This window comes from Clarias gariepinus, chromosome 23 (genome assembly GCF_024256425.1).
Source record: "Clarias gariepinus isolate MV-2021 ecotype Netherlands chromosome 23, CGAR_prim_01v2, whole genome shotgun sequence".
Classification (NCBI taxonomy): Eukaryota; Metazoa; Chordata; class Actinopteri; order Siluriformes; family Clariidae; genus Clarias; species Clarias gariepinus.
In genome coordinates this window covers 11,314,086-11,340,213 of record NC_071122.1, presented here as the reverse complement: position 1 = coordinate 11,340,213, position 26,128 = coordinate 11,314,086, and the positions used below count along the sequence as shown (strand labels likewise).

Below are 26,128 nucleotides of genomic sequence, written 5' to 3'. Positions count from 1 at the left end.
ATTTACATGGCTAATATTTACCTATTAAATAAATTAAAGGTTTACAACACCCCTGCTTTTATTTTGAATGCAGATTCATTCCATCCAGGCTGTATCTGGTCACACTGTTCTGGCTGGTCTATTACTCCTATTCTTAGTGGAATATTAGGATCCATGCAAATGTAGAATTACTTTGCCTCAAACTAAGAAAAACAAGGACCTAGTTTAATCGAGGGCATGCTAAAAACAGTTGCAAGTAATAGTGACTTGCTGAGAAGACAACCAAAGATGAGACAGGGAGGAGACAACACATGAATCAAACAAAAATACACCTCCAGGATCAGGGTTCGATTCCTGCCTTGAATGAATAAATTTACTAGTTCTGTGTTTCACAATGATTAGATGAGGATTGTTTTTGGGTAGTGCCAAGTGATTTGTTTTGATTCCAGGTTCTTCATTTTGATACTGCCTTCAGGTGCTTCGACCACTGCATGAAATTTTGATAATCATATTTGATTCTAATAAATACCACATTGATTTTGCACACATGCGTTCTGCCTTCATGAGCTAAACATTAGAGATAAATTCATCAGCTAGCCCACCAGACAAGTGTAAGCTCCAGTGAGCTCTCCAGTCCCATGTTTGATTGCAAATATGCAAATAGTAAAATTCAATCAAAGAGCCCAGGAAGTCCATTAAAAAAGTGCAAATATCATTTTGTAGTCATAGTTTGAAATCCCCTTGTGATAGCATCTTACATTTCACATGCAGCATTTGTCCTTGTAAAAACAAAAACATCAGGGCAGCATCTTTATTATTGCCTGACATGTATTTAACTGTACAGTGACCATGTTATACTGCACATTAGTATTTTCATGTATATGCTAATTAATTAGGCTAATTAATGTATATATTTCCTACAGGAGATTAAAACACCTTACCATGTGTAATGCTGCAGGCCATAGGGTTCAGAACAACAGCACAAAAATTCTGAATATAACTAATAAATGGGCATAAGAATGTGATTTGATTTGGTAAACAGTAAAGTGAGAAATGTTAGAATGACCTCATTACATTAGAATTATTTTCATGTATTTTCACTCTATGACAACTTAATCTATAGGCTCAGCAGGTTTATGGGATCTGTGGGATCATAAAGGTGAATCATGATTTCCTTATTTAAGTGCTATTCCCTAGTAACATTTTCACTCGGTTTTAATAAAAATTATTAAACTGTAATATAATTGTAAAAAAAAAAAAAAAAAAAACATACTATAGCACTATTTTTTTTTGCAATTTTCTGAAATGTTTAATATTTCTTCGATTTTTTTCTGTTAAAAACGGATCACTACATCAGGTCCTAGGTGTAGACCTTTCTAGATCTTTCTCTGGGTCTTGCTACATTAGCAACCCTATCTTTCCAGCACACTTACCTACTTAAACTACTTGCCTTTTAGCAATCTATGAATAAACAATAGATAGCCCAGGCACACGTTCTACTTCAAACAACCTGCCCTGTCATACTGTATAACCTTAGCTTGATCAAGTTGAAAGGCTTTAACTAACTGGACAAACCTCTGGGACATCCTTCAAGAGGTCCTCAGTGCATCCTTAAATAGTTAATGATCAAGCTTTGAACTTTACAAGCCATAATGACCATTTTTTCATTCCAAATGAACAGTACTGATTAAAAACCATACTTCTCAATTATATATCCATAGTCCACACTGCTACAGCACATATAAACCATAAGAGAGCAGTTAAACGTATCGTATTAAGAATAGCATAAAACAATTACCTTCACATAGTGCTGATGATGTGGATTTATAAAGGCTGTTGGCTTGTTTCTTTTCTCCTTATATAAATATTGCTATACTAGAATAACATCTAATACCATTAAATAAACTTTCACAGTGCAGAATTAACTAATACTGAATTCACTCCTACAGCATACAGTTTGGATTTTTATTGCCTATATAACGCAGTTAACTCAAAAAGTGGAAACTTTTTTTTTTAAATAAAAGAACGTCATAAGCTTCATTCAAACTTGTTTGCTAGCATAGTAACTATGATATCCTTAGCAGTACCTTTAAAAGTCCATTTTCTTAACACTGCTTGGAGGAAGATCATTGCTGTTCTGCTCCTGTTCTTGAGTTCTTGGTAATCCGTAGGAGAAGCCGCTTAATTAGCTTGGTCTTCATACACTACATGCACTGTCTCTGCTAGCACATAACTACTCTAGCATGTTAATTTTTTTCCCCCTATGCACCCTACTGACGCACCTTTTGGACTGCCACTCAATGTCCCCAAACCTTGAGAAGAACTTTCTGTCATGTCTTTTTATTTGGTTAAGCTTTAATAATTTGTCCTTTTTAGCTGCCCATCTGTACAGCAGATGCTATATTACAAGCAACATTATGTGAAGTCTCTCGCTCAGCCTATCTCCTGAATCTCAGTGTGCATGTGTGCATGATAAATAAGTGCAAAACAACATACATTCAAAGCCTTCGGGAATTGAGATGCCCTGGTTTTCTGCCTCTCTTTTCTAGTGCTCATTCGCTCTCTCTCTCTTTTTTTCTCTCTGTCTTTGAGCAGAAGTTAAAAGTGAATGTGTGAGCGTGTCTGTGCCAGAGAAAGAGTGCATTTTCTCTCTCTAATTTCTTTCAGTCTTTTTATTGTTGACATGTGAAGTGTTTTATGTTGCAATCTGGGAGATACAGTAAATTATCAAAGTAAATAAAAAAGTAAAGTGTGTATACCTAGTTTTCTGACATATGGTAAAATGTTATACACTATATGGACAAAAGTATTTAATGGTAATTATTGAGGTGTTTCAGGTATTACAATTAGGCCTCTAATCTCCAGAGAAAGGCAATCTAAATGCTTCAGCATACCAAGACTCCTTGAACAATGCTATGCTTCCAACTTTGTGGCAACAGTTTGGAGAAGGCGCTTTTCTATTCCAACATGACTGTGCCCCAGTGCACAAAGTAAGGACTAAAAAGTCTTGATTCGATGAGTTTATTATGGAAGAACCTTAGTCCTGACCTAAACCCCATCAAGCACTTTTAAGATTAACAGAAACAGTTGTGGATATCCATCCAAGAAGCGTGGGAGCTGTTACACCTGTTAGCTTATAGAAGATATGATATTTAAGAGTGTTTCACCTACTGTAGATATGGTGTTTAAACAGCTGTCATGAAATCATATGTCATGAAATCATCATGAAAAATTTTAAAGATTGTTTTCCTTACATTCTAGTGTGAAAAATGTGCAAAGTGTACTTGATTTGTGGTTTATGTAATGTCCAATGAGGAATACAAACCCTGTCAAATAGTCTCTCTATAATAATTAAGAATCAAAATTGTCCAGGGGCCAAGTTATATCTAAAACAACTGACCACAATCTTTTGTCTTTAAAGACCAATTATTTAGTCAACTTCAATATCCAGGTTATACTTTGTCCTGCAAGGTAAAGAGTTCCCTGTTGAGTTTGAGTTGAGTTCCTTTCAAGGTTTCTTTCTACAGCTATCTCAGAGAGTTTTTCCTTGCCTCCATCGCTCCTGGCTTGCTCATCTGATAATAATGATTTATACTGTACATACTTCCTCACACTTTTTAAACCAATTTCCATATATTTTTTTATTCTGTATAACTGGTTTGCAACAATGACCACCTTTAAAAGCACTATATAAATAAAACTGAATTGAATTGATTCTCTACTCAGATCACATTAACTACACTAATAATGTTTCTGCTTGCTATGTTTAATGTGATAGTTTTTGCACAGACTCTCTCCTTGACATTTCAGTTGAATTCTTTGGGGGTTTATTGTGGTATTGCTCCCATTTTCTCCACCAGTTGTATGGCTGCATATTTAACATGCTTGAGATCAGGTGAATTTAAAAAGTATTTTAAAATACAATACCTAACGTTATAGGCAAATCTAAATTCCACCTGGTGCTATGCTTAGCTGTTAACTAATTCAGAAGCACCATTTTACATTAAAATTGGTGTGCAGTAAGACCAAGCAATGATATCATGCAACACATTTTAGCAGTACAACTGAATGCAGTTTGCTGAAGCAGTAGAACAGTGTCCAAACTGTCCTGTCGGATGGTGTATGGTAAAGTTAATTCACCTCCCAAGGTGTGAGTCAGTGCAAAGCCTGTAGGCTAGATTAATAATAAAAAAAAAAACACTTTTCAATTGAGTTTTATTGAACTTTTTTGAAAATTAATTTTAATTAAACCAATGCATCAACCACAAGATTCTATGCCCAAACCCCACCCAATGTGTACATGGTACACTAGCTTTCCATCTGATAATATTTGGAATTCAACCCTAGAACAAGTTTTTCATTCGGGTAGCTGATGTTCCGAAAGTAAGTGGAGACATAAAGAGAAATTCACAGAAATGTCCACCACCTCCATGGTTTATTCTCCTTACCTTTTCGCTACATACTCTAGTAACAGCAAGAATTTCTCTACACGTATATAGCACTATTAAACAACATTTAATCTTACCTGATCCATTACTACTAAATTCACTTCATCCTTAAAATATAATTGTTAATACAGTGGAACATCGGATTACGAGCATAATTCGTTCCGGAAGCGAGCTCGTATTCCAAAACACTCTTAAACCAAATTTAATTTTTCTATAAGAAATAATGGCAACTCAAATTATTCGTTCCACAGCCCAAAAAAGAAATACATAAACGTATTACAAAATATAAAGTAAAAATAAAACAAATTAACCTGCACTTTACCTTAAAAAAAGTAAAAATAAATCCCGACAGATACAGTAAGTGTTTCCGTTTGTGCACGCAGGCGCTGTGTGTGTGTGTGTGTGTGTGTGAGGCTAGAGTAAGTGGAGACTCTTGCTTTCAGCCCCTCCTGTCTCCCCCTTCTCATCTTACACAGTAAAACTTTCTCCTCTCTTTTAAATTAAACACACACACATTAACAGAAAGACTGTTGAGCTCCTTTAAATTATTAAAGCTGCTCCTCTTTATTTTTATGTTGCTTGCAACAGCGTAACAGCCCATTAATTCATGCTTGTGTAATGATAAGATGGACAAACTGGTCGATGTCGATAAATCCAACAAAACTACTGAAGAACAAAACTTAGGCTCTATATCCTAGCTTACATTCTGCATTCGCGTTCACACACACTGGACTGCATTACCCACAATGCATCTCCAGCAGTGGACTACACTTCCGTAAAGAGCTGTCATAAATCAACCTCTCTCTTGCTACACTTTTGTCTGGAAATTAGCAAGAAACATCGCTAATGACACTCGTGTGAGCGCGTGCTAACGGAATCACTGCTGTAAAGTAAAACAAACAAATAAACCGAACTTTACCTCTAAAAAGAATCGCGACAGAGCAGAGATTCTGTGTAGAGCAAAGTATGTGCGTCTTAATGTGAGTGCGAGGTAATCCGAGGTTTCACTGTATATTAAAATCTTTTCGCCTCAAACCTTTTCTAAGTGTCTTTCCTTATAAAATAAGAAGAAATTATCCTTCTTTAAATTTTATACTTTTTTAAAATAAGTTTAATTAGTGTCAAGTTGCATCATCTGAATTGTCTGAAGGTCCTCAGGAAGTACAGAACCACTGAACTGAGCTAAACTTATGGCTGGCTAACTTGCCCATATGTCTGGGAGCTGTTCAAAACTTGTTTGCATCAGTTGAAAGCCAACCAAAGCTTAATTTTAAAGAGTTTCTTCAAAATTAAGTAAAGACATAGTCTCATGGGTCCCAAGTTTTCAAGGACAGTAGGAAAAAGAAAAGGGAGCCACTTTCAGTTTTTTTTTTTAAGTAGCCGGTGCCAAGAGGAACATGATAAATTGAGGTTTTATCACAGTTACATGAGGTTTAATGTTTATTTATTAAATAGTTTCCTTGTCTTTTCTACATTTTTTTTTTATTGTTTTCATGTAGAAAAAATATGATGGTAGTGTTGAAAGTTGGTAATATTGGTAATATTTTTGGGTGGCAGATTTTCTGCCTTTAGAATTTTACCTTAAGAACTCGTCTCCAAAAGGATTAAATTCGGATGCTGATTTAAATAATGAAAGAATAAAAATTATGATGCATAAAAATCATTATAAATTACAATAAGTGATTTTGTTTTTTCATTTAAAAAGTGAAAAACATGTTATTCAAATTAAAGTTATTTTTTTTTACTTTACAATTTACAAAGTCATTATAATTTTATGGATGCTGGTTGACCACATTTTATGTTTGCTAATTTTATGCTTAAAAAAGCCGCTCTTAGGCTACTTTTACACTGTCGGGTAAATGTGACCCAATTCAGATTTTTTGCTCATATGTGACACATATCGGATATGTTCTATGTCCGTGTAAACAGGAAAAAAAAACGCATGCATTCCGATATTTCGAGATCGGTTTCAGGCCTCCTTTATATATCAAAATAAATCAGATATAAATCAGATATGTGCAAATGTGATTGTCATGTAAACGGACAGATCAGAATTCCTGAGTCATTGCGTTCTGTATGTCATTAAAACTGCGACTTCTTCGCGGTTTAATGACGTAATGTTATTCTTCGGTGGAAGCGCGTGTGGAATTATAACATCGCAGGTGACATGGAAAAGGAAAAGAACCCAGATTTTTTTATGCTTATTTGGGCTAAATAAAATTAAGAAATCAGTATTTGGTAAATGAAGCATATGCGCAGGCTGCAATTATGCCGTTTTTTTCGCCTTTTCCGTTTTAAAACCATGGTGACGTTTTGCGAACTTTGCATATATTGCAGACCGTCAAGCATACTTCACCTTCGTCTATCTTGGCTAGTGTGTAGCAAGAATACATGCGCGATGTTTCAGATGGCATGGCAAGTGTAAACACGTGTATCGGATATGAGTCATAGTTGAAAGAACATGTAAACAGACGGTCAAAAAAAATCAGATATAGGCAACAAATCAGAATTGGGCATCGAGACCTGCAGTGTAAATGTAGCCTTAGTAAAGAAACATTAGCTTCAAATTTTATGTCCGTTTAAATGGGATGTGTGTAAATGGCACAGAATTTTATTTTCACAGGCCAGTTGAAATGAGCCAGAGTGAATTATGTTAAACTTTTGATGTTTTTTTCTGAATGAATAAAGTTCATACAGTGTCTGTGGTGCAAACTGACTTTAAGTCAGAAAGAAGCCTTTTAAATACAGGTGTGAGAAATATACCTGAAGATAATACTATTGCTATTGCTAATTATGAGATTATGAGGTGTGCCATTTAATTTTTAGGTTTGTACCATTTTTCACAGGGGCCTGAAGCCTATCCCAGGGCACAAAGCAGGGTACATTTACATTTAGGCATTTGGCAGGTGCTCTTATCCAGAGAGACTTACAAAAAGTGCTTTAAAGTTTACATCATTGGATACATACTTACACTGGGTTAACTAGGTTAATAACTAAGTGCCATTAGTCCAACACAACTGGGAAGAGTTTTTTTTTTTTTTTTTAATATGGGGGGGTTAGTCCAAGTACACCCTGGATGGGGTGACAATCCATTGCAGGGCACAAACACACACACACAGACACACACACACACACACACACACACACACACACACACACACACACACACACTCATTCATACACTACTGTACGGATAATTTTGGGGAAAGTTCATTACGCCTAATTTGCCTGTTTTTGCACTGTGGGAGAAAACTAGAGCACCTGGGGGAAACCCACCAAGAATGAGGAGGAGGTTCATGGCGACAGTGCTAACCCCTAAGTAACTGTGCCACCCAAGAAAGTGCTATGTGTATATAATATCAAATATTCATAAAACCACTGTCATGAGGAACTTCTACAGCAGAGTAACTGCCACTGAAGTGATTTGATTTGTCAAAGATGAACTGGTTAACATGACTTGGCTATTTTGCAAAAGTCACTTTTGTAAAAGTATGCAAGTAATAGTATTTGATTTGGGATCTATACTGTACTGTTATCTAACAGTTCCTGACCATTTCATTCAGAAAAGCAGCTTTGCCAGCTTGAAACAGAACTGCTTGCATTTGCAATACTTCTGTTCTCTTTCCTTCCACATAAAAGAATCATATCAGCATATGAAAACATTGCCATTTAATATAATACACAGCACTTTTAAAATATAGTGCCTATCCAGTCTGGCGCAGTATTCATTCATCTTATCCCTAAGTTAAATTATTTTCCATTCACAGAGCAGACAGTCCAATTTATCTCTTAATACGCACATATTTTTCCCCACTGTCCTGAAGCTTGATTAAATTTAGTGTGGAACAGGCATTAATTAAATGTTTTCTGAATGAACTAATTGCCAAAGATAGTGAGCTATTTAGTATTCCACCTCAGTGGTGCAAAACTATTGCTAATTGGCAAAAGGATAAATCAGCACACTATCTATCGTGTAAAGCCTAGATTTAACAAGTCTAATGACTAATAATGCATTTGAAACAGTAAAAATCTGGTTTAACAAATGAAAAGGAGCTATGCTGTGTCAAAAATCACCAATAGAATTTAAACAGCTTTAAATGTAGCAACAATAACAGGACCTGAGATAATTCATTCATTCACTCATCTTCTATATTGCTTATTCTGTAGACTATCCTAGGCAACTTAAGGCACAAGGTGGAGTACACCCTGGACAGGGTGCCAATCAATCAGGGCACACATGCACAGCACACACTCATTCACACACTATTCTGGAGCAATTTTGGGAACAGCAATTAGCCTATTCCGCATGTCTTTGGACTGTGGGAGGAAACTGGAGTACCCGTAGGAAACCCACCAAGCACAGGGAGAACATGTACACAGACCCGAGGCAGGAATCGAAGCCTGGAGGTGTGACAGTGCTAATCACTAAGCCACCATGCCGCCTGACTTGAGATAATGCAACTGAAAAATAAATCACCTCTGTTGATGCCTGTGATGTAATCAATTTTACTGTATTGTTTTTGCTTGTGTGTAACCAGTCTTTAAATGTGTTTATAAATTAGTAGCCTACAACTAGTAAGGATTTTTTTAAATAAAGAGAAAGATTAAAGCACATATTTATGCTTTAAAAACCACAGACAGAGTCTTTAGGATATTAATCAACCATAAACTATTTGAACCAAAAAAAAAAATGTATCACACAAATTTGAATAGTTTGTTAATATGTTAATAAGAGAATAATTATTTTATGTTTTTGTGTTAAATATAGAACATAATCTAAAATTTCTGTATAAGTATGTCAGGGATATAGCAATGTTCCCAATCTGCAGTGATCAAGACCTAGCAAAAGTGCACCATGGAAGGAAAACCGGTGTATAGACTCATGATTGGCCAAGGATCACTTTTGCACCTGGGGAGTGAAGCCTGGCCTGGGTAGTCTATTTCAATAGAGAAGCTACAATAACTTAAACTGTGGAAAAGGTTTTTCCTGGTTCTGACAGAAAGGTGTGAGAACACCTGCATGGATTGCAGTTTTAATGGAAAAAGGGGGGATGCACTTAATATTTTTGGGCCAGGGGTAGCTCAGTGGTTTGGGCATTGGACTACGGTTCGGAAGATCCCAGGTTCAAACCCCACAACCACCAAGTTGCCACTGTTGGGCCCTTGAGCAAGGCCCTTAACCCTTAACTGCTCAGATGTGTAATGAGATTTAAAAAAATGTAAGTCGCTCTGGATAAGAGCGTCTGCCAAATGCCTAAATGTAAATGTAATATTAGGTAGGTGTACAGTATATACTGTACTTTAAACGTTCAACCATACAGGGGGATGTGTGTGTCTTATTTTTTTCTTATTTTAAATGCCAATTCCTAATCTTCTATGTACCAGTTGGTACAGTGAGTATAAAAAAGAATCACCCTCCCTATTTTAAAATAATCATATTTTGTTGCTGAAATGAAAAAAGAAAGTTTTTATTTTACCCAGTTATATTTACTCATTGCAACTTTTAATATTCATGTGAAAGATACAACACCAACATGTCAGTCAGTGATATGAAAAAGTACTATCTACCTCCTAAAAAATGAGTTATAAGCTCAATCAGGTGAAGCTCATCACCTTCTCGATGGCACATAAAGCCATTGAGTGACTTCATCACCACATATTCTTCATAAATGCGGCTTGTAAGAAAAAAAAAGCCATTCTTTGTAACTGAGCTTTGCAAAAATGCACTTTGAAGATTCTGAGGTCACATGGAAAAATGTGTTATGATCAGATGAGACTCCAATTGAATTTTTCCCACAACACCAAATGCTATTTCTGGTGGAAATCCAATACAGCTTACCATCCAAACACCATCATTCCTACAGTAAAGCATGGAGATAGTAATATCCTGTTATGGGGGTGTTTCTCTGCAGAAGGAAATGGAGTACTTGTCAGGATAAAAGGTAAATGGATAAGACAAAATACTGACTAATTCTTGAGGAAAATCTGCTGCCCCCTGCCAGAAAGTTCTAAGTGGGAAGAAGGTTTACCTTCCAAATGACAATGACGTTAAGCACACAGCAAAACTGACCACACAGTAGTTGAAGAAGATAAAGGTAAATGTCCTTGCATGGCCTAGTCAGAGCCCTGACTTAAATCCCATTAAAAATCACTAGAATGAAATGAAGACTGCAGTCCACAAACAAACACCATCAACTTTAAGCCAACTTGAGCAGTTCTGCAAAGTCTAGATGTGCAAAGCTTTGTGTGCTACTGAGAACGATTTACAAGATCAAGTTTAAAAGTCATTTTAAGAGGGCATGGGTGATCTTTTTCAAAATCAGTGAACTAAAGCAACTAAATGTGATTATTTTAAAGGGATGATTCTTTTCTATGCCCATTATGGCTGCCATTGTTTAAAGGGATCTGAAAGATGTTGGATGGGAAATGGCAGGTGACCAAAGTGGGTGGTAACAGGCACAAAATCACACCTTTACTTTATACCAGCATGTCCTGGGGTGTTTTATTTACTATATGTAATGCATACATATTTCCTATAATAAACAAATGAATAGTCACCATATTAAAAATTTATAATTATAAATTAATGTTCAGGGACAGAAAATCCTGAAAAGAGGAACAAAATACGAAATACAACAACAGTTGGCTGTGATGATGAATATCTTCATTTCATCCTTCTCATATAGCCCCCTGGCTTTTATTTCAGCTTCAGTGCTCACACAGGTAATAAGGCTGTGCCTACTGAACTCTCTAGATGATTTCAGTCCAGCAGGAAACAGCCTTATCTGATTCCCTGTTTCAAATTTCTGTTATAATATACCAAAGAATCACTGAACATTGTCTTTTTAGATGACCTTTGCAGTGTGTTCCCCTTAGGGAATGATACCACCAGCAAAAACAAAGTGAAAACAATTCTGTAGGGCTAGGTGAGAGATGAATTATATACAATACAATATTACACTATGGACTAAAACATCATAATCACTATTAAGATAGGAATTTAATTAAGATTACGAAGATATAAATGGCGTATACAGATGCAGTCATATTCAACATGGTCTTACAAAAGTCATACGGATTGTCAAAGTCAAAGCTGCGGACGAATTAAAAACTGTATGAAAATGAGTGCAGAGCTTTAACAATTCAGCTACTAAATAAACTGGGCATAATTTTCTTTTATGTGCATTTTTCATTTAAGTGCATTTCATACATTAAAATACATTTTAGTATATACTGCATATATATCAAAATTATAGTCACTCTTAGCATATAGGTTATATTTGTAAAGTATATGGGCTCTTTAGAGTTATACATGGCCAAGTTCCACATGGCGTAGAGCGCTTGGCAGGTTTTGCTGGCTACATTCCTACTGAAATCTTCTCATATAGTAATAAGGTTTTTTAGTTCAGGCATGTGCAGGGATACAGGGCAATATTATCAATTTTCCTCAAAGCATGTCAATATCCTTGGCCAACCTGGCAGAAAGTAAATGTATCTGTCTCCCATGGAAAAAAATGTAATACTATGATCACTAACTTAACCATTTAGAACTTTCAGATGAGTTTATTCATCCAAATGTTTACAAATTTGCAACCGTTGCCTAAACCAAACTTCAAAAAGATGCATTTTCTCAGCCTGAGAAGAGCTGTGCGCTACTTTCACCATGCCAGACTAATCTTATGCTTGGGATCGTGACAGGCAATCTTGCTAAGTCTGGAGGTGAAATGGGAAAAAAAATACATGAAAACAAATTTCCAGAAGTTCTGCTTTGCTCTTTATTTCTTAAAGAGAAATCAGTCATGTTGTGCTAACTGATGCTCTTGGGGTTTGCAATAGTTGTGTCAAGGGTGTCCCATGAGGGAGGAAAAACATCACTCAGTCCATAACTCATTGTCTATACCACTTAATCCTGTATACAGGGTCCCCGGGGTGTGGGAGCCTATCCCAGGAGACTTGAGGCACAAGGCGGGGTACACCCTGGACAGGTTGCCAATCCATCGCAGCGCATACACACACACACACTTATTCACACACTAAGGGGCAATTTGAGAATGCAAATTAATCTAATCTGCATACCTTTGGAGTGTATAAGGAAACTGGATTACCCGGAGAAAATTCGCCATGCATGGGGAGAACATGCAAGCTCCATGCCCACAGACCCAAGGTGGTAATCAAACCCAGACTCTGGAGTGGCATGGCAACAGTCCTAACCACTAAGACACCATGCTTATTTCTTTTACAAATTGGTTTTTAAATGTCCACTTGGCTGCATTTTATTGTTGATTTGGGCTTTGTGCACTGGTGCACAGTCATGTGGGAACAGCAAGTGGCATCCCTAAACTGTTCCCACAAACTTAGGAGCATGAAATTGTCCAAAATGTCTTGGTATGCTGAAGCATTAAGAGTTCATTTCACTGGAACTAAGGGGCCGAGCCCAACTCCTGAAAAACCATCGCATCATAACCCCCACCTCCACCAAACTTTACATTTGGCACAATGCAGTCGGACAAGTACCGTTCTACTGGCAACCGACAGAGAACAGACAAAGAAGTTTGATTCATCACTTTAGAGAACACATCTCCACTGATCTAGAGTCCTGCATGCTTTACACCACTGCATATGATGCTTTACACCACTGCATATGATGCTTTACACCACTGCATATGATGCTTTACACCACTGCATATGATGCTTTACACCACTGCATATGATGCCTTACACCACTGCATATGATGCTTTACATTGCACTTGGTGATGTTGACTGTGAAGTATGAATATTTAGTAGCAAGGAAATTTTACAACTTATTTTGGACTTATTGCACAGGTGGAATCCATGATAAAATTCGCCGACCTCCTGAGAGCGACCCATTCTTTCACAAATATTTGTAGAAGTGGTCTGTTACACGCCTAGGTACTTGAATTTATACCATGGAAGTGATTGGACCACCTGAATGTAATTACAGATATCTCGACTTACAAAAATCCGAGTTACTGTACGAATTTCTGCAGAAACAACAATCACATTACGATAATGACACTCTTTTGGAAAAGACGCATCTGTCTGTGGAAAATTTACCACTTGCACATGGAACAGTAACTCGGCTGGGTGTTATTGCCTCATCCCCTGTACAGTCCTGACCTTACTCCAAGCCATTTCTAAATGTTTAAAGGAGCCTTAAAGGAGTTCCTGGCAGGCCAGTGTTTGAGACAGGCAGGCCAATCATGGCTTTGGCATACTGAGAAAAGGTTCTGCTCTGATTGTTCCCAAGCACTATCGATACGTGCAATAGTGTATATAGTGTAATAGTGTTGAGGAGTTTTTACTTTCATAACTTTGTCCTGGTTCGACTTGGACACCCCTCATATAATAACCAATTCATGTTTTGTGCTCAAAAAACGCACATTAAAGAAATAGCACATTCTGTAGTTAATATGCACTTTAATCATCATAAACGCTTAGCCATAGTTAAAACCTGCATAGATGTACAGTATAATGATACCCATGTCAGTGATATTATATATTTAAGTAGTCATGAAAAATATCATTAGAATATTAACAAAAACACTGTACATATTTCAAATATCTCCCCCCCTCCCCATTATCATGCACTAATAGATCGGACATACCACCAATTCCTGTACAATTTGTGCAATTTATTGTCCAAGGTTGATAAATGTATATGAAGCAGAACCATTAATATAGCATGCCGTTCATTAATCAGCAGAGGGCACTCGGACTCAGAAAAGGAGCACAGCCATGCAGAACAAGCTCTTCAAACCATCCCAATTATAAATATAATATCAATATTTCATTTCTGACATTTGATATGTATATCTCTAGTGGGAGTTGGAATTTTAAAAATGACCTAATTACATACATGGACAGTATTTGAAATGGTAACAGTAGGAGAAGGGACTTAAAAAAAAATAATTACTAGCTGCAGTGCTCTTTAACGTTTAAGGGTACTGAAGAATGGAATAAATGAAGAGGGGGAGAGAAAATCATGGACTTATCACCGCCGGTTCAGCAGTCATTGAATTAAAGTTCACTGTCAAGACAGTGTGACATCTGGATCACAGAACAGTTCTGTATTCAGCAGCTCCTCCTGTCACAAGCATTTCCATGAATGGATTTGAAAGTAATGGATGTCACCTATGTGTCATCTCAATATTAAATGGAACTAAACCAATGGTTAAAGTCATTTCTTATGGCCGGTGTATCAGCTCTGTGTGATGGAAATGACACTAACAAGGACACACGTGTCATTTGCTTGTCATGTTAATGACTGTAGATCATTAAACAGCTCAGGTGACATTCAAAGCTTTGGAAAACAATGATGTTAGGCTTTCAAAGCTCTTTCTAAATTCAAACTTTTCTATAACAGGACACTTCAAGAATATTAGAATGTTGTCCCAGTTTAAGTAAAAAAAATGAATTAAGGAGGTCATAAATCTATTTAAAAAAAAAAAAGCATTAGCAATGCATGAGCACAGAATAAATGTCTCCATGTTCATCCATCAAACCTTGCTGGAGGAAACTACTGTAGACCACCTTAAGACAGTTTTAACCTGGGTGACAATAATGATAACTTGGTAAATGTAAGTTTATAGGTATAGTATGAATAAACACCTGTACACTAATTGCACTTTGCATTAATTCACTTCCAAGTGGCGCAGTGGTAAAGCGCTCGCCCTATCATCTGGAAATTGAGAGTTTGATTCCCGAGTGATGTTGTAACCAAAAAAATTCAAAAAACAAACAAAAAAAAGTAAATGGCAGGAAAAAGTAGGAAAACTTCATTTAGATTTTCCAAAAAAAAAAAAAAAAACCACTAAAAACATTTAACAAAAAAAATCTATACAGTAAGTGTAAGATCTGTCTTGTCAATAAGATCAGAGGTCAGATGAGAGTCACAGGAATGTCACAGTTATTCAAATACCCACTATTTACAACAATGATGAGCAAAAATGCAGCTCAAACTGTTAAAATGAATTAAAATCTTGGGCCACATGGGCTACAACAGCACAAGACCATATTATGGTCCTGTCTTGTTTGCCAAGAACAGGAATCTGAGGATATAGTGGGCCCAGGTTTCCCGAAATTGTACAAGAAGGCCAGGCAATGTTTTTCTTTTTAATCTTTAACTGGAAAAAATAAGCCCGGAGCTTTCACTCTGAACTGGTAACCTGGTGAGACTATGGTCCCACCTGCTGACCTCAGAGTGGAACTAAAGAGAGCCAAATCAATAGAAATACACCAGTGAATAAGCTGGTCTGAAAAGCTGTAACCTTCTCACTGCATTAAGGTGCTACACCCTCACTCCACAATCACTACTTGCTTCAGCTTGACGCAGTATAGTATCTGATTTCCTCAACAAAGTTCAGGACCCTCTGTAGACTAGGCTATTTAAAGCATGAAAATTGAATAGAAAGGGAAGTGACAAATGCAGCGACCCTGCTAATGTGACGGGTAAGAACAGTAATGTAAATTATGGGAAGGAAACAGTTGGACAGATAAATAGGGTGATGTCAAATGAAATTCATATTATAAATTCTTTATATGTATAAATAATATAGTAAAATATGTTCAGAGGTGTTCAGAAGATTCTTTATGTTAGTCTGTGTATTGTCTTTATTAAAAATGTATAGTTTTAGATAGCTACGATTGATAATTTTAAAAAAAAAATTAGACTTATTTTTTTATTGTACTGCGTAAAATAAAGTTGAATGGGCATTGTGGCTTAGACACACATTTGTGAACAGGTTTATGCATGAACATACGGATTTATAGGTTTTTGCCCAGCCAGATTAAACTTTAATGAAGGTTCAGTCTAGAGTATAAGTGGAGACACAAGTCCAAGTTCAAAGAAAAAAGAAAGACAAAACAAACAATATACACTGAAAAATCTTTGGGTATATATATATATATATATATATATATATATTGGTATTAATATACAGTGGAAAGGCAGAAAAAGTACTAGAATATTGATTCTTTATGATGGCGATAATAATACTATCATGATGGCCTTTAAGCATCTGCAGCTTCATGACCACCAAAAATGAAACCCTGTTGTATTTCATGTGTGTTTCCTTTCGAGCCTATTTTTATAGTCCTTGACAATCCTTAATAGCTTATGCTGTCTGACTTTGGAACAAAGCGATATCTTTCCCTGTTGCATCTTACTGTAGCTTCAGTCATCTGGGCATGCCAAACAAATAAAGCCATAAATGTCTTCGCTCTGGGGGCATAAAAGAATGAAAAAAAAAAGAGTGGGGACATAAATGAAAGAAACAGTGACATATTAAAAGCATGGCACAGACAGGAAAGATAGCATGGCATTCAGACTGATGGTCATTGGGATGTCACTGCATTGTTGCTACGGTAATTAAGTTCGCATTGCGACCTCTTCAGGCTTGTGCTATGACCATGAGATTTATACTGATGCAATGAAAGTAGTAAGTGCATAAAAAGTACCTGGTAAAAGCATGGTGTAATCTGTTCTAAACAGTATAGTAATAACTATATTTTAATTTATATAGTTCAATAGATACGTTAAAAATCTGGCAGAGACATGGCTAGGATGAAGTATGGACTTGATAAATGCACAAGTCCATACTACTTGTCCATGTAGTATTCCTCCATTTTTTAGGATAAGAAGTGTATTATGTACATTCCTGACTACAAACATTTTGCAAACAATTCGAATTCCATTAAGAGGTATTTAATGAACAAAACTAAGTAAACATTAATATTAGCAGCTACAGCCAAACTGTAAGCAGCGTTTAGTATTTATTAATGTTTTTTTTCCTGTAATGATGTATGTATTTATATCTAACCATGATCTCCTTCATTCATATCAACATAACTGCTTACCTCTACCCTTCCACAGGCAATACTGTCATCAATCCCTGAAATCTCTAGGAGACATGATGGGACAATTGAATATCGCACAAGAGCTCAGAGAAGATACTGTCTGTTCCCAGGCAATATTTTTGTTGGTAATACAGTGTTGATGTGCAGGGCTCTCAACTGTAACAACTGTGCCACAAATACTGACTAAACTGGGCCTAACAAAAGCTGTCAGTTACTAATAGTATTAATATACAAGCCACACACAGCTACCATTACTCTGAGAAATGTTCTTCCATTAAAACTCCCAAACTGAATGTTTTTTTTTTTATAATTGCATTACAAGAAAGCATGACCATATCAACCTACTCCACCTAATACATTTCTATACATCTGTAAAATTAATCAAATCTGAGATCGAATCAACCCCTGGATGAAAAATGACCAAGCAGGAGTCAATGTGTGAACAAATCCAAAATAATCCAAAGTAGAGGCAACTCTCAAACTCCTCTCTTTAGAACTCTGAACTTAAACCACTAAAACCTGTATACTGTAAATATGTCCTCCAGCTTTTTTATAGATCTTTTTTATATAAGAAGTTTATAGTAGAGGATTAGCAATCACAGCATTCACAATAAAACCGCTCTGCCATTAAAATTCGTATACATTTTGCATGAGCTACATCAACTTTTGGATGGAAGTTACAATGTTAATTTTTAATTCAGTTGAAGAAGCACCCTGAGTGTTGAGCATCTAGTTGTAATAAAAATGAAACTGTTAACACAGCATTTCAAAATAAAGTGCAGATGTCAAATCTAGCGTCATCAGCTACTTTCCCTGTTATTGTGGTGTTAAAGTGAAAGATGACTGCCTTATGAAACAGAAAACTTTTTATTTTCGACTTGAAAATATTTTAGGTTATCACAATTTAGCATCATGCCTTATTTTCTATAAAGGTTCAAGAAACCTACAAAAGTATATATATGTGAGGTGTTTACTCTGAAATATGAGTAGCATTTCCATTGTTTAATTAATGTTATATTGGTTTCCCAAGTTATAAATGTAGTGGTAGCTCACTAGATTTGGAATAAAATGTGTTTTTAAAATGGGAGTACTTTACGGGATGAGATTTTAGGAAAAGTTTTTGATAATGTTTGATAACTTTTTGATAAAGTTTTTTATATATTTGATAATGTAAAGGATTTTATTTATTTCTATTCAGGCCCACATTGCTGAGAAATGGTGCAGTGACCTATGACTTCATGCCATTGGTATTGTTGTAGGGATTGCTAAGAACCCCATCCACTGGCAACCCACACTTACACAAACTGTATACTGTAATCTTTAGAACTGTGGTGAAAACTGGAGAACCAGGATGAAACCTAACAAGCAAAGGGAGAGCAAACTCCAACTCTGGAGCAGTAAAGCCATACAACATGGTGGCTTAGTGGTTAGCACTGTAGCCTTGCACCTCCAGATGCGAAGTTTGCATGTTCTCCCTGTGGTTGGTGGGTTTCCTCCGGGTTCTCCATTTCCCGCCCACAGTACAAAGACATGCAGATAAGGCTAATTGACATTCTGAAATTGCCCGTAGTGTGTGAATGTTGACCGGAGGTCTTACCCCGGTCGTACAAATGAGTACAGATACAATGGTCACCCCTGTCCACTACAGTCCCTAGATGGAATACAATGGTTGAATGGATGGATGGATGAATGGATTGATGGAGGCCCTATAAGGCAACTATACAAAAATGGAAAAGGACACTTAATCCATTCATAAGAATATGAATAGAGCAATAATAATAATAGTAGTAGTAGTAGTAGTAATAATAATAATAATTATTATTATTATAATAGTAATAAATGAATGACACTGCAGTGCCAAACATGTAGTAAATTATGCTTCATGTTTATTCATTGTGTTGCATTTAGAGCATATTTTCCAGTAAAGAGAAACAGAGGAGACATAACAAATAGCCTTGAAAATGTATTACAAGACATTGCAGTGCAGTCTAAATTTAAATCTTAAAGAACATGCTTCAGGAAAAGTGCTCGCCTCCCTGCTGGTGTTTTAGCAGGATTACAGAGCAAAGGTTTTTGTTTGCAGATTACATGAAAGACGGAAATACTGGATAGAAAAAGTCTACAAACACAAAAATGTTTGTCTTAACTTTACTTAATAAACATTGCCATAGGCCTTTGAGACACAGAGACATAACAATTGCTTTAAAAAAAAAAAAGAAATAACATCTGCACTAAATATGTTCTTTCCCCTTCGTATGTTTAGTCTGATAAATCAATGAAAGACCAAATGTATTGTCTCTAGGCAAAAGGAAAAAATATTTACTTCACTCACTTGCTCAATTTAATGTTTCAACATGGGAAAACACAAGATGTGCCTTCTAGTGCAATCTTTAAAGGTCTTTTAGGCAAAAAACCTTTGTCTTTAATACGTGTTCGCGTTTATTCGAAAGGTATCGAGAGTTAGATCACATGTCTGGTGTACATTGTCATGTGCGTGCCAGGTGTACACTCTGCAAGTGCAGTACAAGCCCATGATGTCCAGAAGCAAATGTGAAAGCAGTGGTGATGAAGCTGGTACTGCTAAGACATGCCAAGCAATAAGGATGGAGATAAAAGTGAAAATAATCGAGAAAATTGAGTGCTCATTATTTTTAACATAAATTGTTTAACCATCTGCACGAATATGAAGAACACTATACTGTAATACACTGTGTGTATTACCAAATGTGTTGGTATTCTAGGACCTAGACATTGTTTGTTGGACTGACGAACAAATTGGGCTTATGAACGAGCTCTCGGAAAGGAACTAGATCGTATGTAGAGGAGTTACTGTATTATGAAAGCAATCTGTTCGAATATTTCAGTGGTTTATACTGCAGCAAACTAATGTAGAAATATAAGTTTACCAAAATTTCTAGATCTGCCGAGCAAAACTACAAAATTATCTCATCATCTCTGTTTGTTGAAAAGAAAACAATCTTTTCAAACAAGTGTCTCCTTTTGTGAAAACCCACAATTAACAAAAGAGCTGATGCACGGCAAAGATGCAGGTAACACGCTGCGACATTAAAGCCAAGAAAGGAAGACAAAGGGCCCTGGAGCACTCTCGTGTTGTCACACCGAGTGTGCGCAAGTCATAAATCACCCGCCGTAGCACCTTTCCAGAATAAAGCTTCACAACCTGGATGAAAGATAAAGGTCTTTGTTCACATTCTTCAGTTACTGCACAATTTCTCTAGAGGCAAGACTCTAAACACATAATCACGCTCAACCATGTCTTGAAGTGCCAGGAGAAATGCATACTGAATTGTGTTCAAAAGTTGCCTCGAATAAGAGCAGCGAGACAACATGCTTTCTTTCATCTTCCTGCGCATTTACATCACCCGTGCTGCCAGATGGGTGCTGAAAGGCTCGGGATAAACAGTGTAACAATGTGAATTTAGTGGACATGAATGGCAGTTTTATATTGAACTATCCTCTCAGATGACCAATATGGGCATGGTGTTGGTGTTCCTGGAATTTTTCCTTTCAGGAGTCTGGTTTATGGTGTGGTGCTTCCTGGTAGCTTGTCATCTTCTGTGCTTAGTCTAATCTCATTATGACTTGTCAAACCCTCACAGCCCAAGTATTGTCTCATGGCTTAGAAATACTCTCAAATCAAATTTATTTGAACTATTGAAGTGACTGCAGTGCTCTGCGGCTAAAGCTAATAAGGAAAGAGGAAAAGAAAAGTTGTTTGGCCATTTATATATTTAAAATTTACGTTGGGTTCAAATACAGCTATAACACTTGACGGTTGTCACTGACAAATGTATACCTTATGTGATATAAATTCAACCCCCAGAATAAAGTTTATTTTGTTGAAAAAGCGTACAAATGAAGAAAATTTACTTTCAACTGTTAATGTTTTTCTCAAAGAATCTGTGATGCTGACTGGACACACAAGTTAAACTCTAACAGCACACAAAGCCCTACTTTTACACATTCAAGGTTTCCAAGCTTCTGTTCTGCCTTCATATTATTCTCTCAAACTGAATGTCAATTTCAATCATTTTAATACGGCAGTACAGGTATAAACGTTTTTGACGCCTTCTCAACATTCAACTCGTGTTGTAATTGTAATTGTTATTCACTTATTACTTTGAATTATATATTGGAAAGAGGATCTACTGTAATTATAAGAGTAAGGAACAGTGCTACTGAGACTTAAGATTAGAAAAAAAAAAAGCTGACAATCCCATTCAGTGTAAGATCAGGAAGACTGAAAATGACAAATCTTTTCTCTTCTCACCACTTTACTTCGAGGGCGTCCGTGAACCCTTGGCCAAAAATAAGCTGCATATCAGAGAGAAACATATCCCCAGAGTAAAGACAGGCTGTAGAAATAGTTCATGCAAATCAGGATAGGAATAGATGATATTCTTAAAGTATTATCATGAGATCACTCACAAAGGTAAAGACTAAACACAACTCGAAATATCAAGTATTTTATCCAACAAGATGTTTCCATCATGATGAAAATCATGATTTTCCGCTGTTGTAATATCAAAACCTACAGTGCGTATATTATTTAAAGAGACACTGATGGCTAATACAGCATTTTTTTAATAGAGTGTACCATTGAGGTTCAACAACAACAAAAAAATTCTAATTTGACGCCATATTGTCATTAAATTGCAAAATTAGTGACTATCTAATCTGTATAAACACACGACCAATTATATCAGTGTTAAAGCAGTTCCTGTTATACTTCAGTTTATTAAAAGAATGAAGAATTTTATTAAGTAGTGGATTCTTAAACTAGCGGATTTTTAAGGCTTACATTGCAATTTGAATCGTTTCCTATCATTTTACAAGTCAAGGCCTTTACACTGGATTTAAACAACACATAATGCGTTTTTTGAACCCCTTTGGGCTAATAATAACAATAATAATAATAATACTCTTTATTCGTTTTGGTGTGGCAAGTAGAAGTAAATAGAAAAATAAAGTAATTGAAACTGGGCTCAAAGATCATGTCACATACAGTAAGTTACTATATATGTCTTAATAATATTAAGAGCCCAATCTTGTATTACTATTACGTATAATGCATAAAATCTATGACATTTCTGCATTTAAATTTATACTAAATACTAATTACTTTTATTATTAAAAACAATGCCCCTTCAGGGACTACAGTATCCTGCCTTGAGCCCTGAGTTCCCACAGTATAAGCAGTATAGACAGTGGATAGATGTATTGATTTTTAAATCTACTTAACTTTGTGCCATGGGTGTTTGTTATCTGCCTTTCCATCAATGGTCCTTTGTCTGCTTAATATGCATATAATCTGTTTAAAATAACTTCAAAGAGAATATTCAACACTATCCCTAAATCCCAACAACTTGTGCATGCCCGTAAGGATACTGGTGATGCTAAATTACTCCTTATTGTGAAAATGTGTAAAGTGTATGCATCCAGTATGTACTCCTGCCTCACACCCGGTGTTCTTAGGATAAGGTCCAGATCCACCTCAGCCCTGATTACGATAAAGGGATGCATGAATAAGAACATGACATATTTTAAAAGTAGCTTTTTTTTATTGTGAATCAGCCTGGAAATTAATAAATGTCTTGTAACAATATCAAAATATCAATAGAAAGTGCACATACATAATACTCTCTTATATGCACAGTAGACCTTTATAGCAAATTTCCTACACCGTTTTATTTTATAGATTAATTCATAATGAATTATTATGAATTAATCTATAAAAGAGTGTTATAAGAGTGTTAGAGTGTTATTAGAAACTTTTTACATCAAGCTGACATTTACAGTCTATCTCAAGACACATTAAGTATCACAACTGTCGTTAAGATGTGCATCTACTATCAGATGACAAACTTCAGAACTTCTTGGCTAAATTCCAATAAAATGTTGCGTGCAGAGTTCCATAAAATCCACCACCTTGTAAAATGCACTTCACATAACCTAACTCCTATGTAAATACCAGAAACCAGCATATCAAACAAACACTTTGAGAAAGCAACTCTGTGCAGTTTTAGAAAGTAAGCCCCACTAGCTACCCCACCATCCACACACACACACACACACACACGCACGCACACAAACACATACACACACACACAAACAAACCCAATCCAGCATTAAAGCTCATGCCAAAGTGACGCATTGCACAATACCCTTGATCCTGCGTCTGATGACCCCCATCCGGCATTTAAGCGAAACGGAAAACATATCCACCTCTTCGCACCTCCTCCTCTCCTCAGCAGCTTATCCTTGGAGGAGGAAAGAAAAAAAGGCAAAAAGAAAACCAAGAGGGGAGGAGGGGGAATAGCTCCGGAGTGCTCTGGAACAAGTCACATGGCGCTCTGAGAAGCACAAAAGCGTGCGCACTTTGGCGACAGCTGAGCTACACATCACAAAAGTCTTCGTCCCAGTGTTGAAAGTTCCTGAAAGGTGGCGAGAGGATGAATTGAACCAAGGAGAGCATGAGGTTGAGAGCTCTTGGTGTAGAAGGGCTTAGCGTCTCAGTCTGAGTGCTGCTCATCAATTCTTCCGATCAATGCCAAGATGATAATCAATATTTATGAAGCTTCATCGCTTAAAGGCTGCCGTTGATGAGCTCTCACTCCGTCTCTTGCTCCCTCCCTCTTTTTCTCAATGTCCCTCTGTTTCTCTCTCTCTCTCTCTCTCTCTCTCTCTCTCCCACTCTCACTCTCACTCGCTCTCATTCACACTGCAACGTTTAAATGCAACTCAGAATTCCACTGAGGTCCCATATTTGAAGTCCAGCTGCTGGGAGAGAGAGTGTTATTAATCACAGAGAGGCTCTTCGGAATCATGGTTTTATTACAGTAGCATTTAAGGGAGATCACAATTCTCAGTGCAAGTACACATAACTCTTCATGAAAGTGTGCGCCTCATGGATCAGAGTTTAATAAGTTAAGCCACAATCAAGTGACACTCTAAATCTCTGAAATGTATGAACCAGTTAAAGAACAATATCCTGTCATGGATAAGGGATGTGCAGAAATAACTATCAAAAGTATAAAAGATAAAACTGTTGATTTTATATAATCTGTAATCATCTGTAAAATCATCTTAACTGAGCATCACAATCACATCAGTCTGTAAAGTATTCTTTGAGATTAAAGACACAACTGCGCACAATCAACACAGGAACATGTAAATGAAAATGCAAATGAATATGTAAATGAAGATGAATCTATGCATCTTGGATAATCAGATTGAATTCAGAATTCCTCCAGGTTACTTAAAACAAATTTACTGTACTGTTCTATTCCATTAAATAAAAAAATGTAAAAAAAATAATTTATTGGTATTAATTTGCTTTGATGTATGGTTGTACTCTTACACTTTTGTATTTGGTCTGTATTTGTGTGGATCACCTGCCCAAACAGTTTTCTTTCTTTTTTTTCCTTTTTTTTTTTTTACAATCTCCACTAATTGATTAAAGTAAACATCTGTCTGATGCACACCTCTGATGGGTGCCCATTATCCAGATGTTAAAATGTTTTTTGTTAATAAAACAGTCTCGCACACACATGCACACACACACACACACACACACACACACACACACACACACACACACACACACACATATATATACATACTTTACTGTATATATACTGATCAGCTGTAACATTAAAACCACCAGCAGGTGAATTGAATAACATTGAATATCATTTTCACTCCCTTGGAATTACAAGGTTTTATCTGTATTCTGAACAGTTTTGAAATATTAAGCTTCAAGGTTTTTGCACTTCAAAGAGCAAAACTGTGCTGTGCCATTTTATTTCACAAACAGAGTCCAAAAATCATTTTATATATATAAAAAACATGCTGCATATGCTACATAAATATGTTGTCAGAATTAGAAAATGTGAATAACTTAACAATAACAAAATATCATATACAGTAGAACCATATAATTATAACAAGGAGGTGTTATATACCAGTAAACTGATGACAGGATCATGGGCATCCAAGGTTCACCTCTGTCTATCTGGAGCAAAGGGTAGCCTGTCTGGTCTGATCCCATAGAAAAGCCAATATATCAGACACTGCTGAAAAAATAATAATAATGCTAGCTATGAAAGGAAGGTATCAGGACACTGAGTATATCATACCTTACTGTGTATGGGACTTAGCATGCAATGAGTTCAAGGTAGTTGAGGTCTTCAAATTCCCCAGATTTCAATTCAATCAAGCATCCATGGGAAGTGCTGGACAAACAAGTCTAATCCATGAAAGCCACACTTACAGCACTTAAAGGATTTACTGCTAACAACCTGGTGCTAGATATGCTATATTGTATGTGTATGCATGTATGTATTTATTATATATAGTATGTATGTGGATATACAAATTCCTGAAAATGTTTCATTTGCACCAACTAAAACCACAGCCTCAAAAGGATCAGTTTTCAAACCAGCTAAAAAAACCCATAAAGGAACTGGCTGTTTGTTCAGTCTAGCCCAATCTATCCTTTCAGATTATTACTTCTTTCTAGGGCCTAGACACCTCAACAATGATGGACAGAACATGACATCTCTTTTTGCCTTGTTGGCTGTTGTTATGGAAGCAGTGAAGTGAGGCAATATCTGGAAAATGAGCTCATCTAAACTCTTGGAAGTTGGAAGTCCTATTGAATAAATGCTAATAAATGTGAATCTGCAGCTTGTGATTTAATGTTCTTATGATAAATTTTGCAGGGCTAGTCAGAAGGCATTATATTCAAATGTAAATGTTCCATGTACAGTAAATCTAATTCATCAGCTAGGACAGATATTAA

At 36.3% G+C, this 26,128-nt stretch overlaps 2 protein-coding genes across 2 annotated transcripts in view; one reads left to right on the top strand and one right to left on the bottom strand.

Moving 5' to 3' along the window:
- Positions 1-23,564, bottom strand: part of grip2b (glutamate receptor interacting protein 2b) — a 114,992-nt gene extending 91,428 nt beyond the window's left edge. The window contains exon 1 of the mRNA XM_053483991.1: positions 23,490-23,564. Coding sequence (XP_053339966.1) covers positions 23,490-23,544 — 55 coding nt within the window. The 5' untranslated portion in view covers positions 23,545-23,564. The remainder of the gene's footprint in view (positions 1-23,489) is intronic.
- LOC128510924 (uncharacterized) overlaps positions 1-26,128 on the top strand; it is a 236,230-nt gene that overhangs the window by 166,803 nt on the left and 43,299 nt on the right. The window lies entirely within an intron of this gene.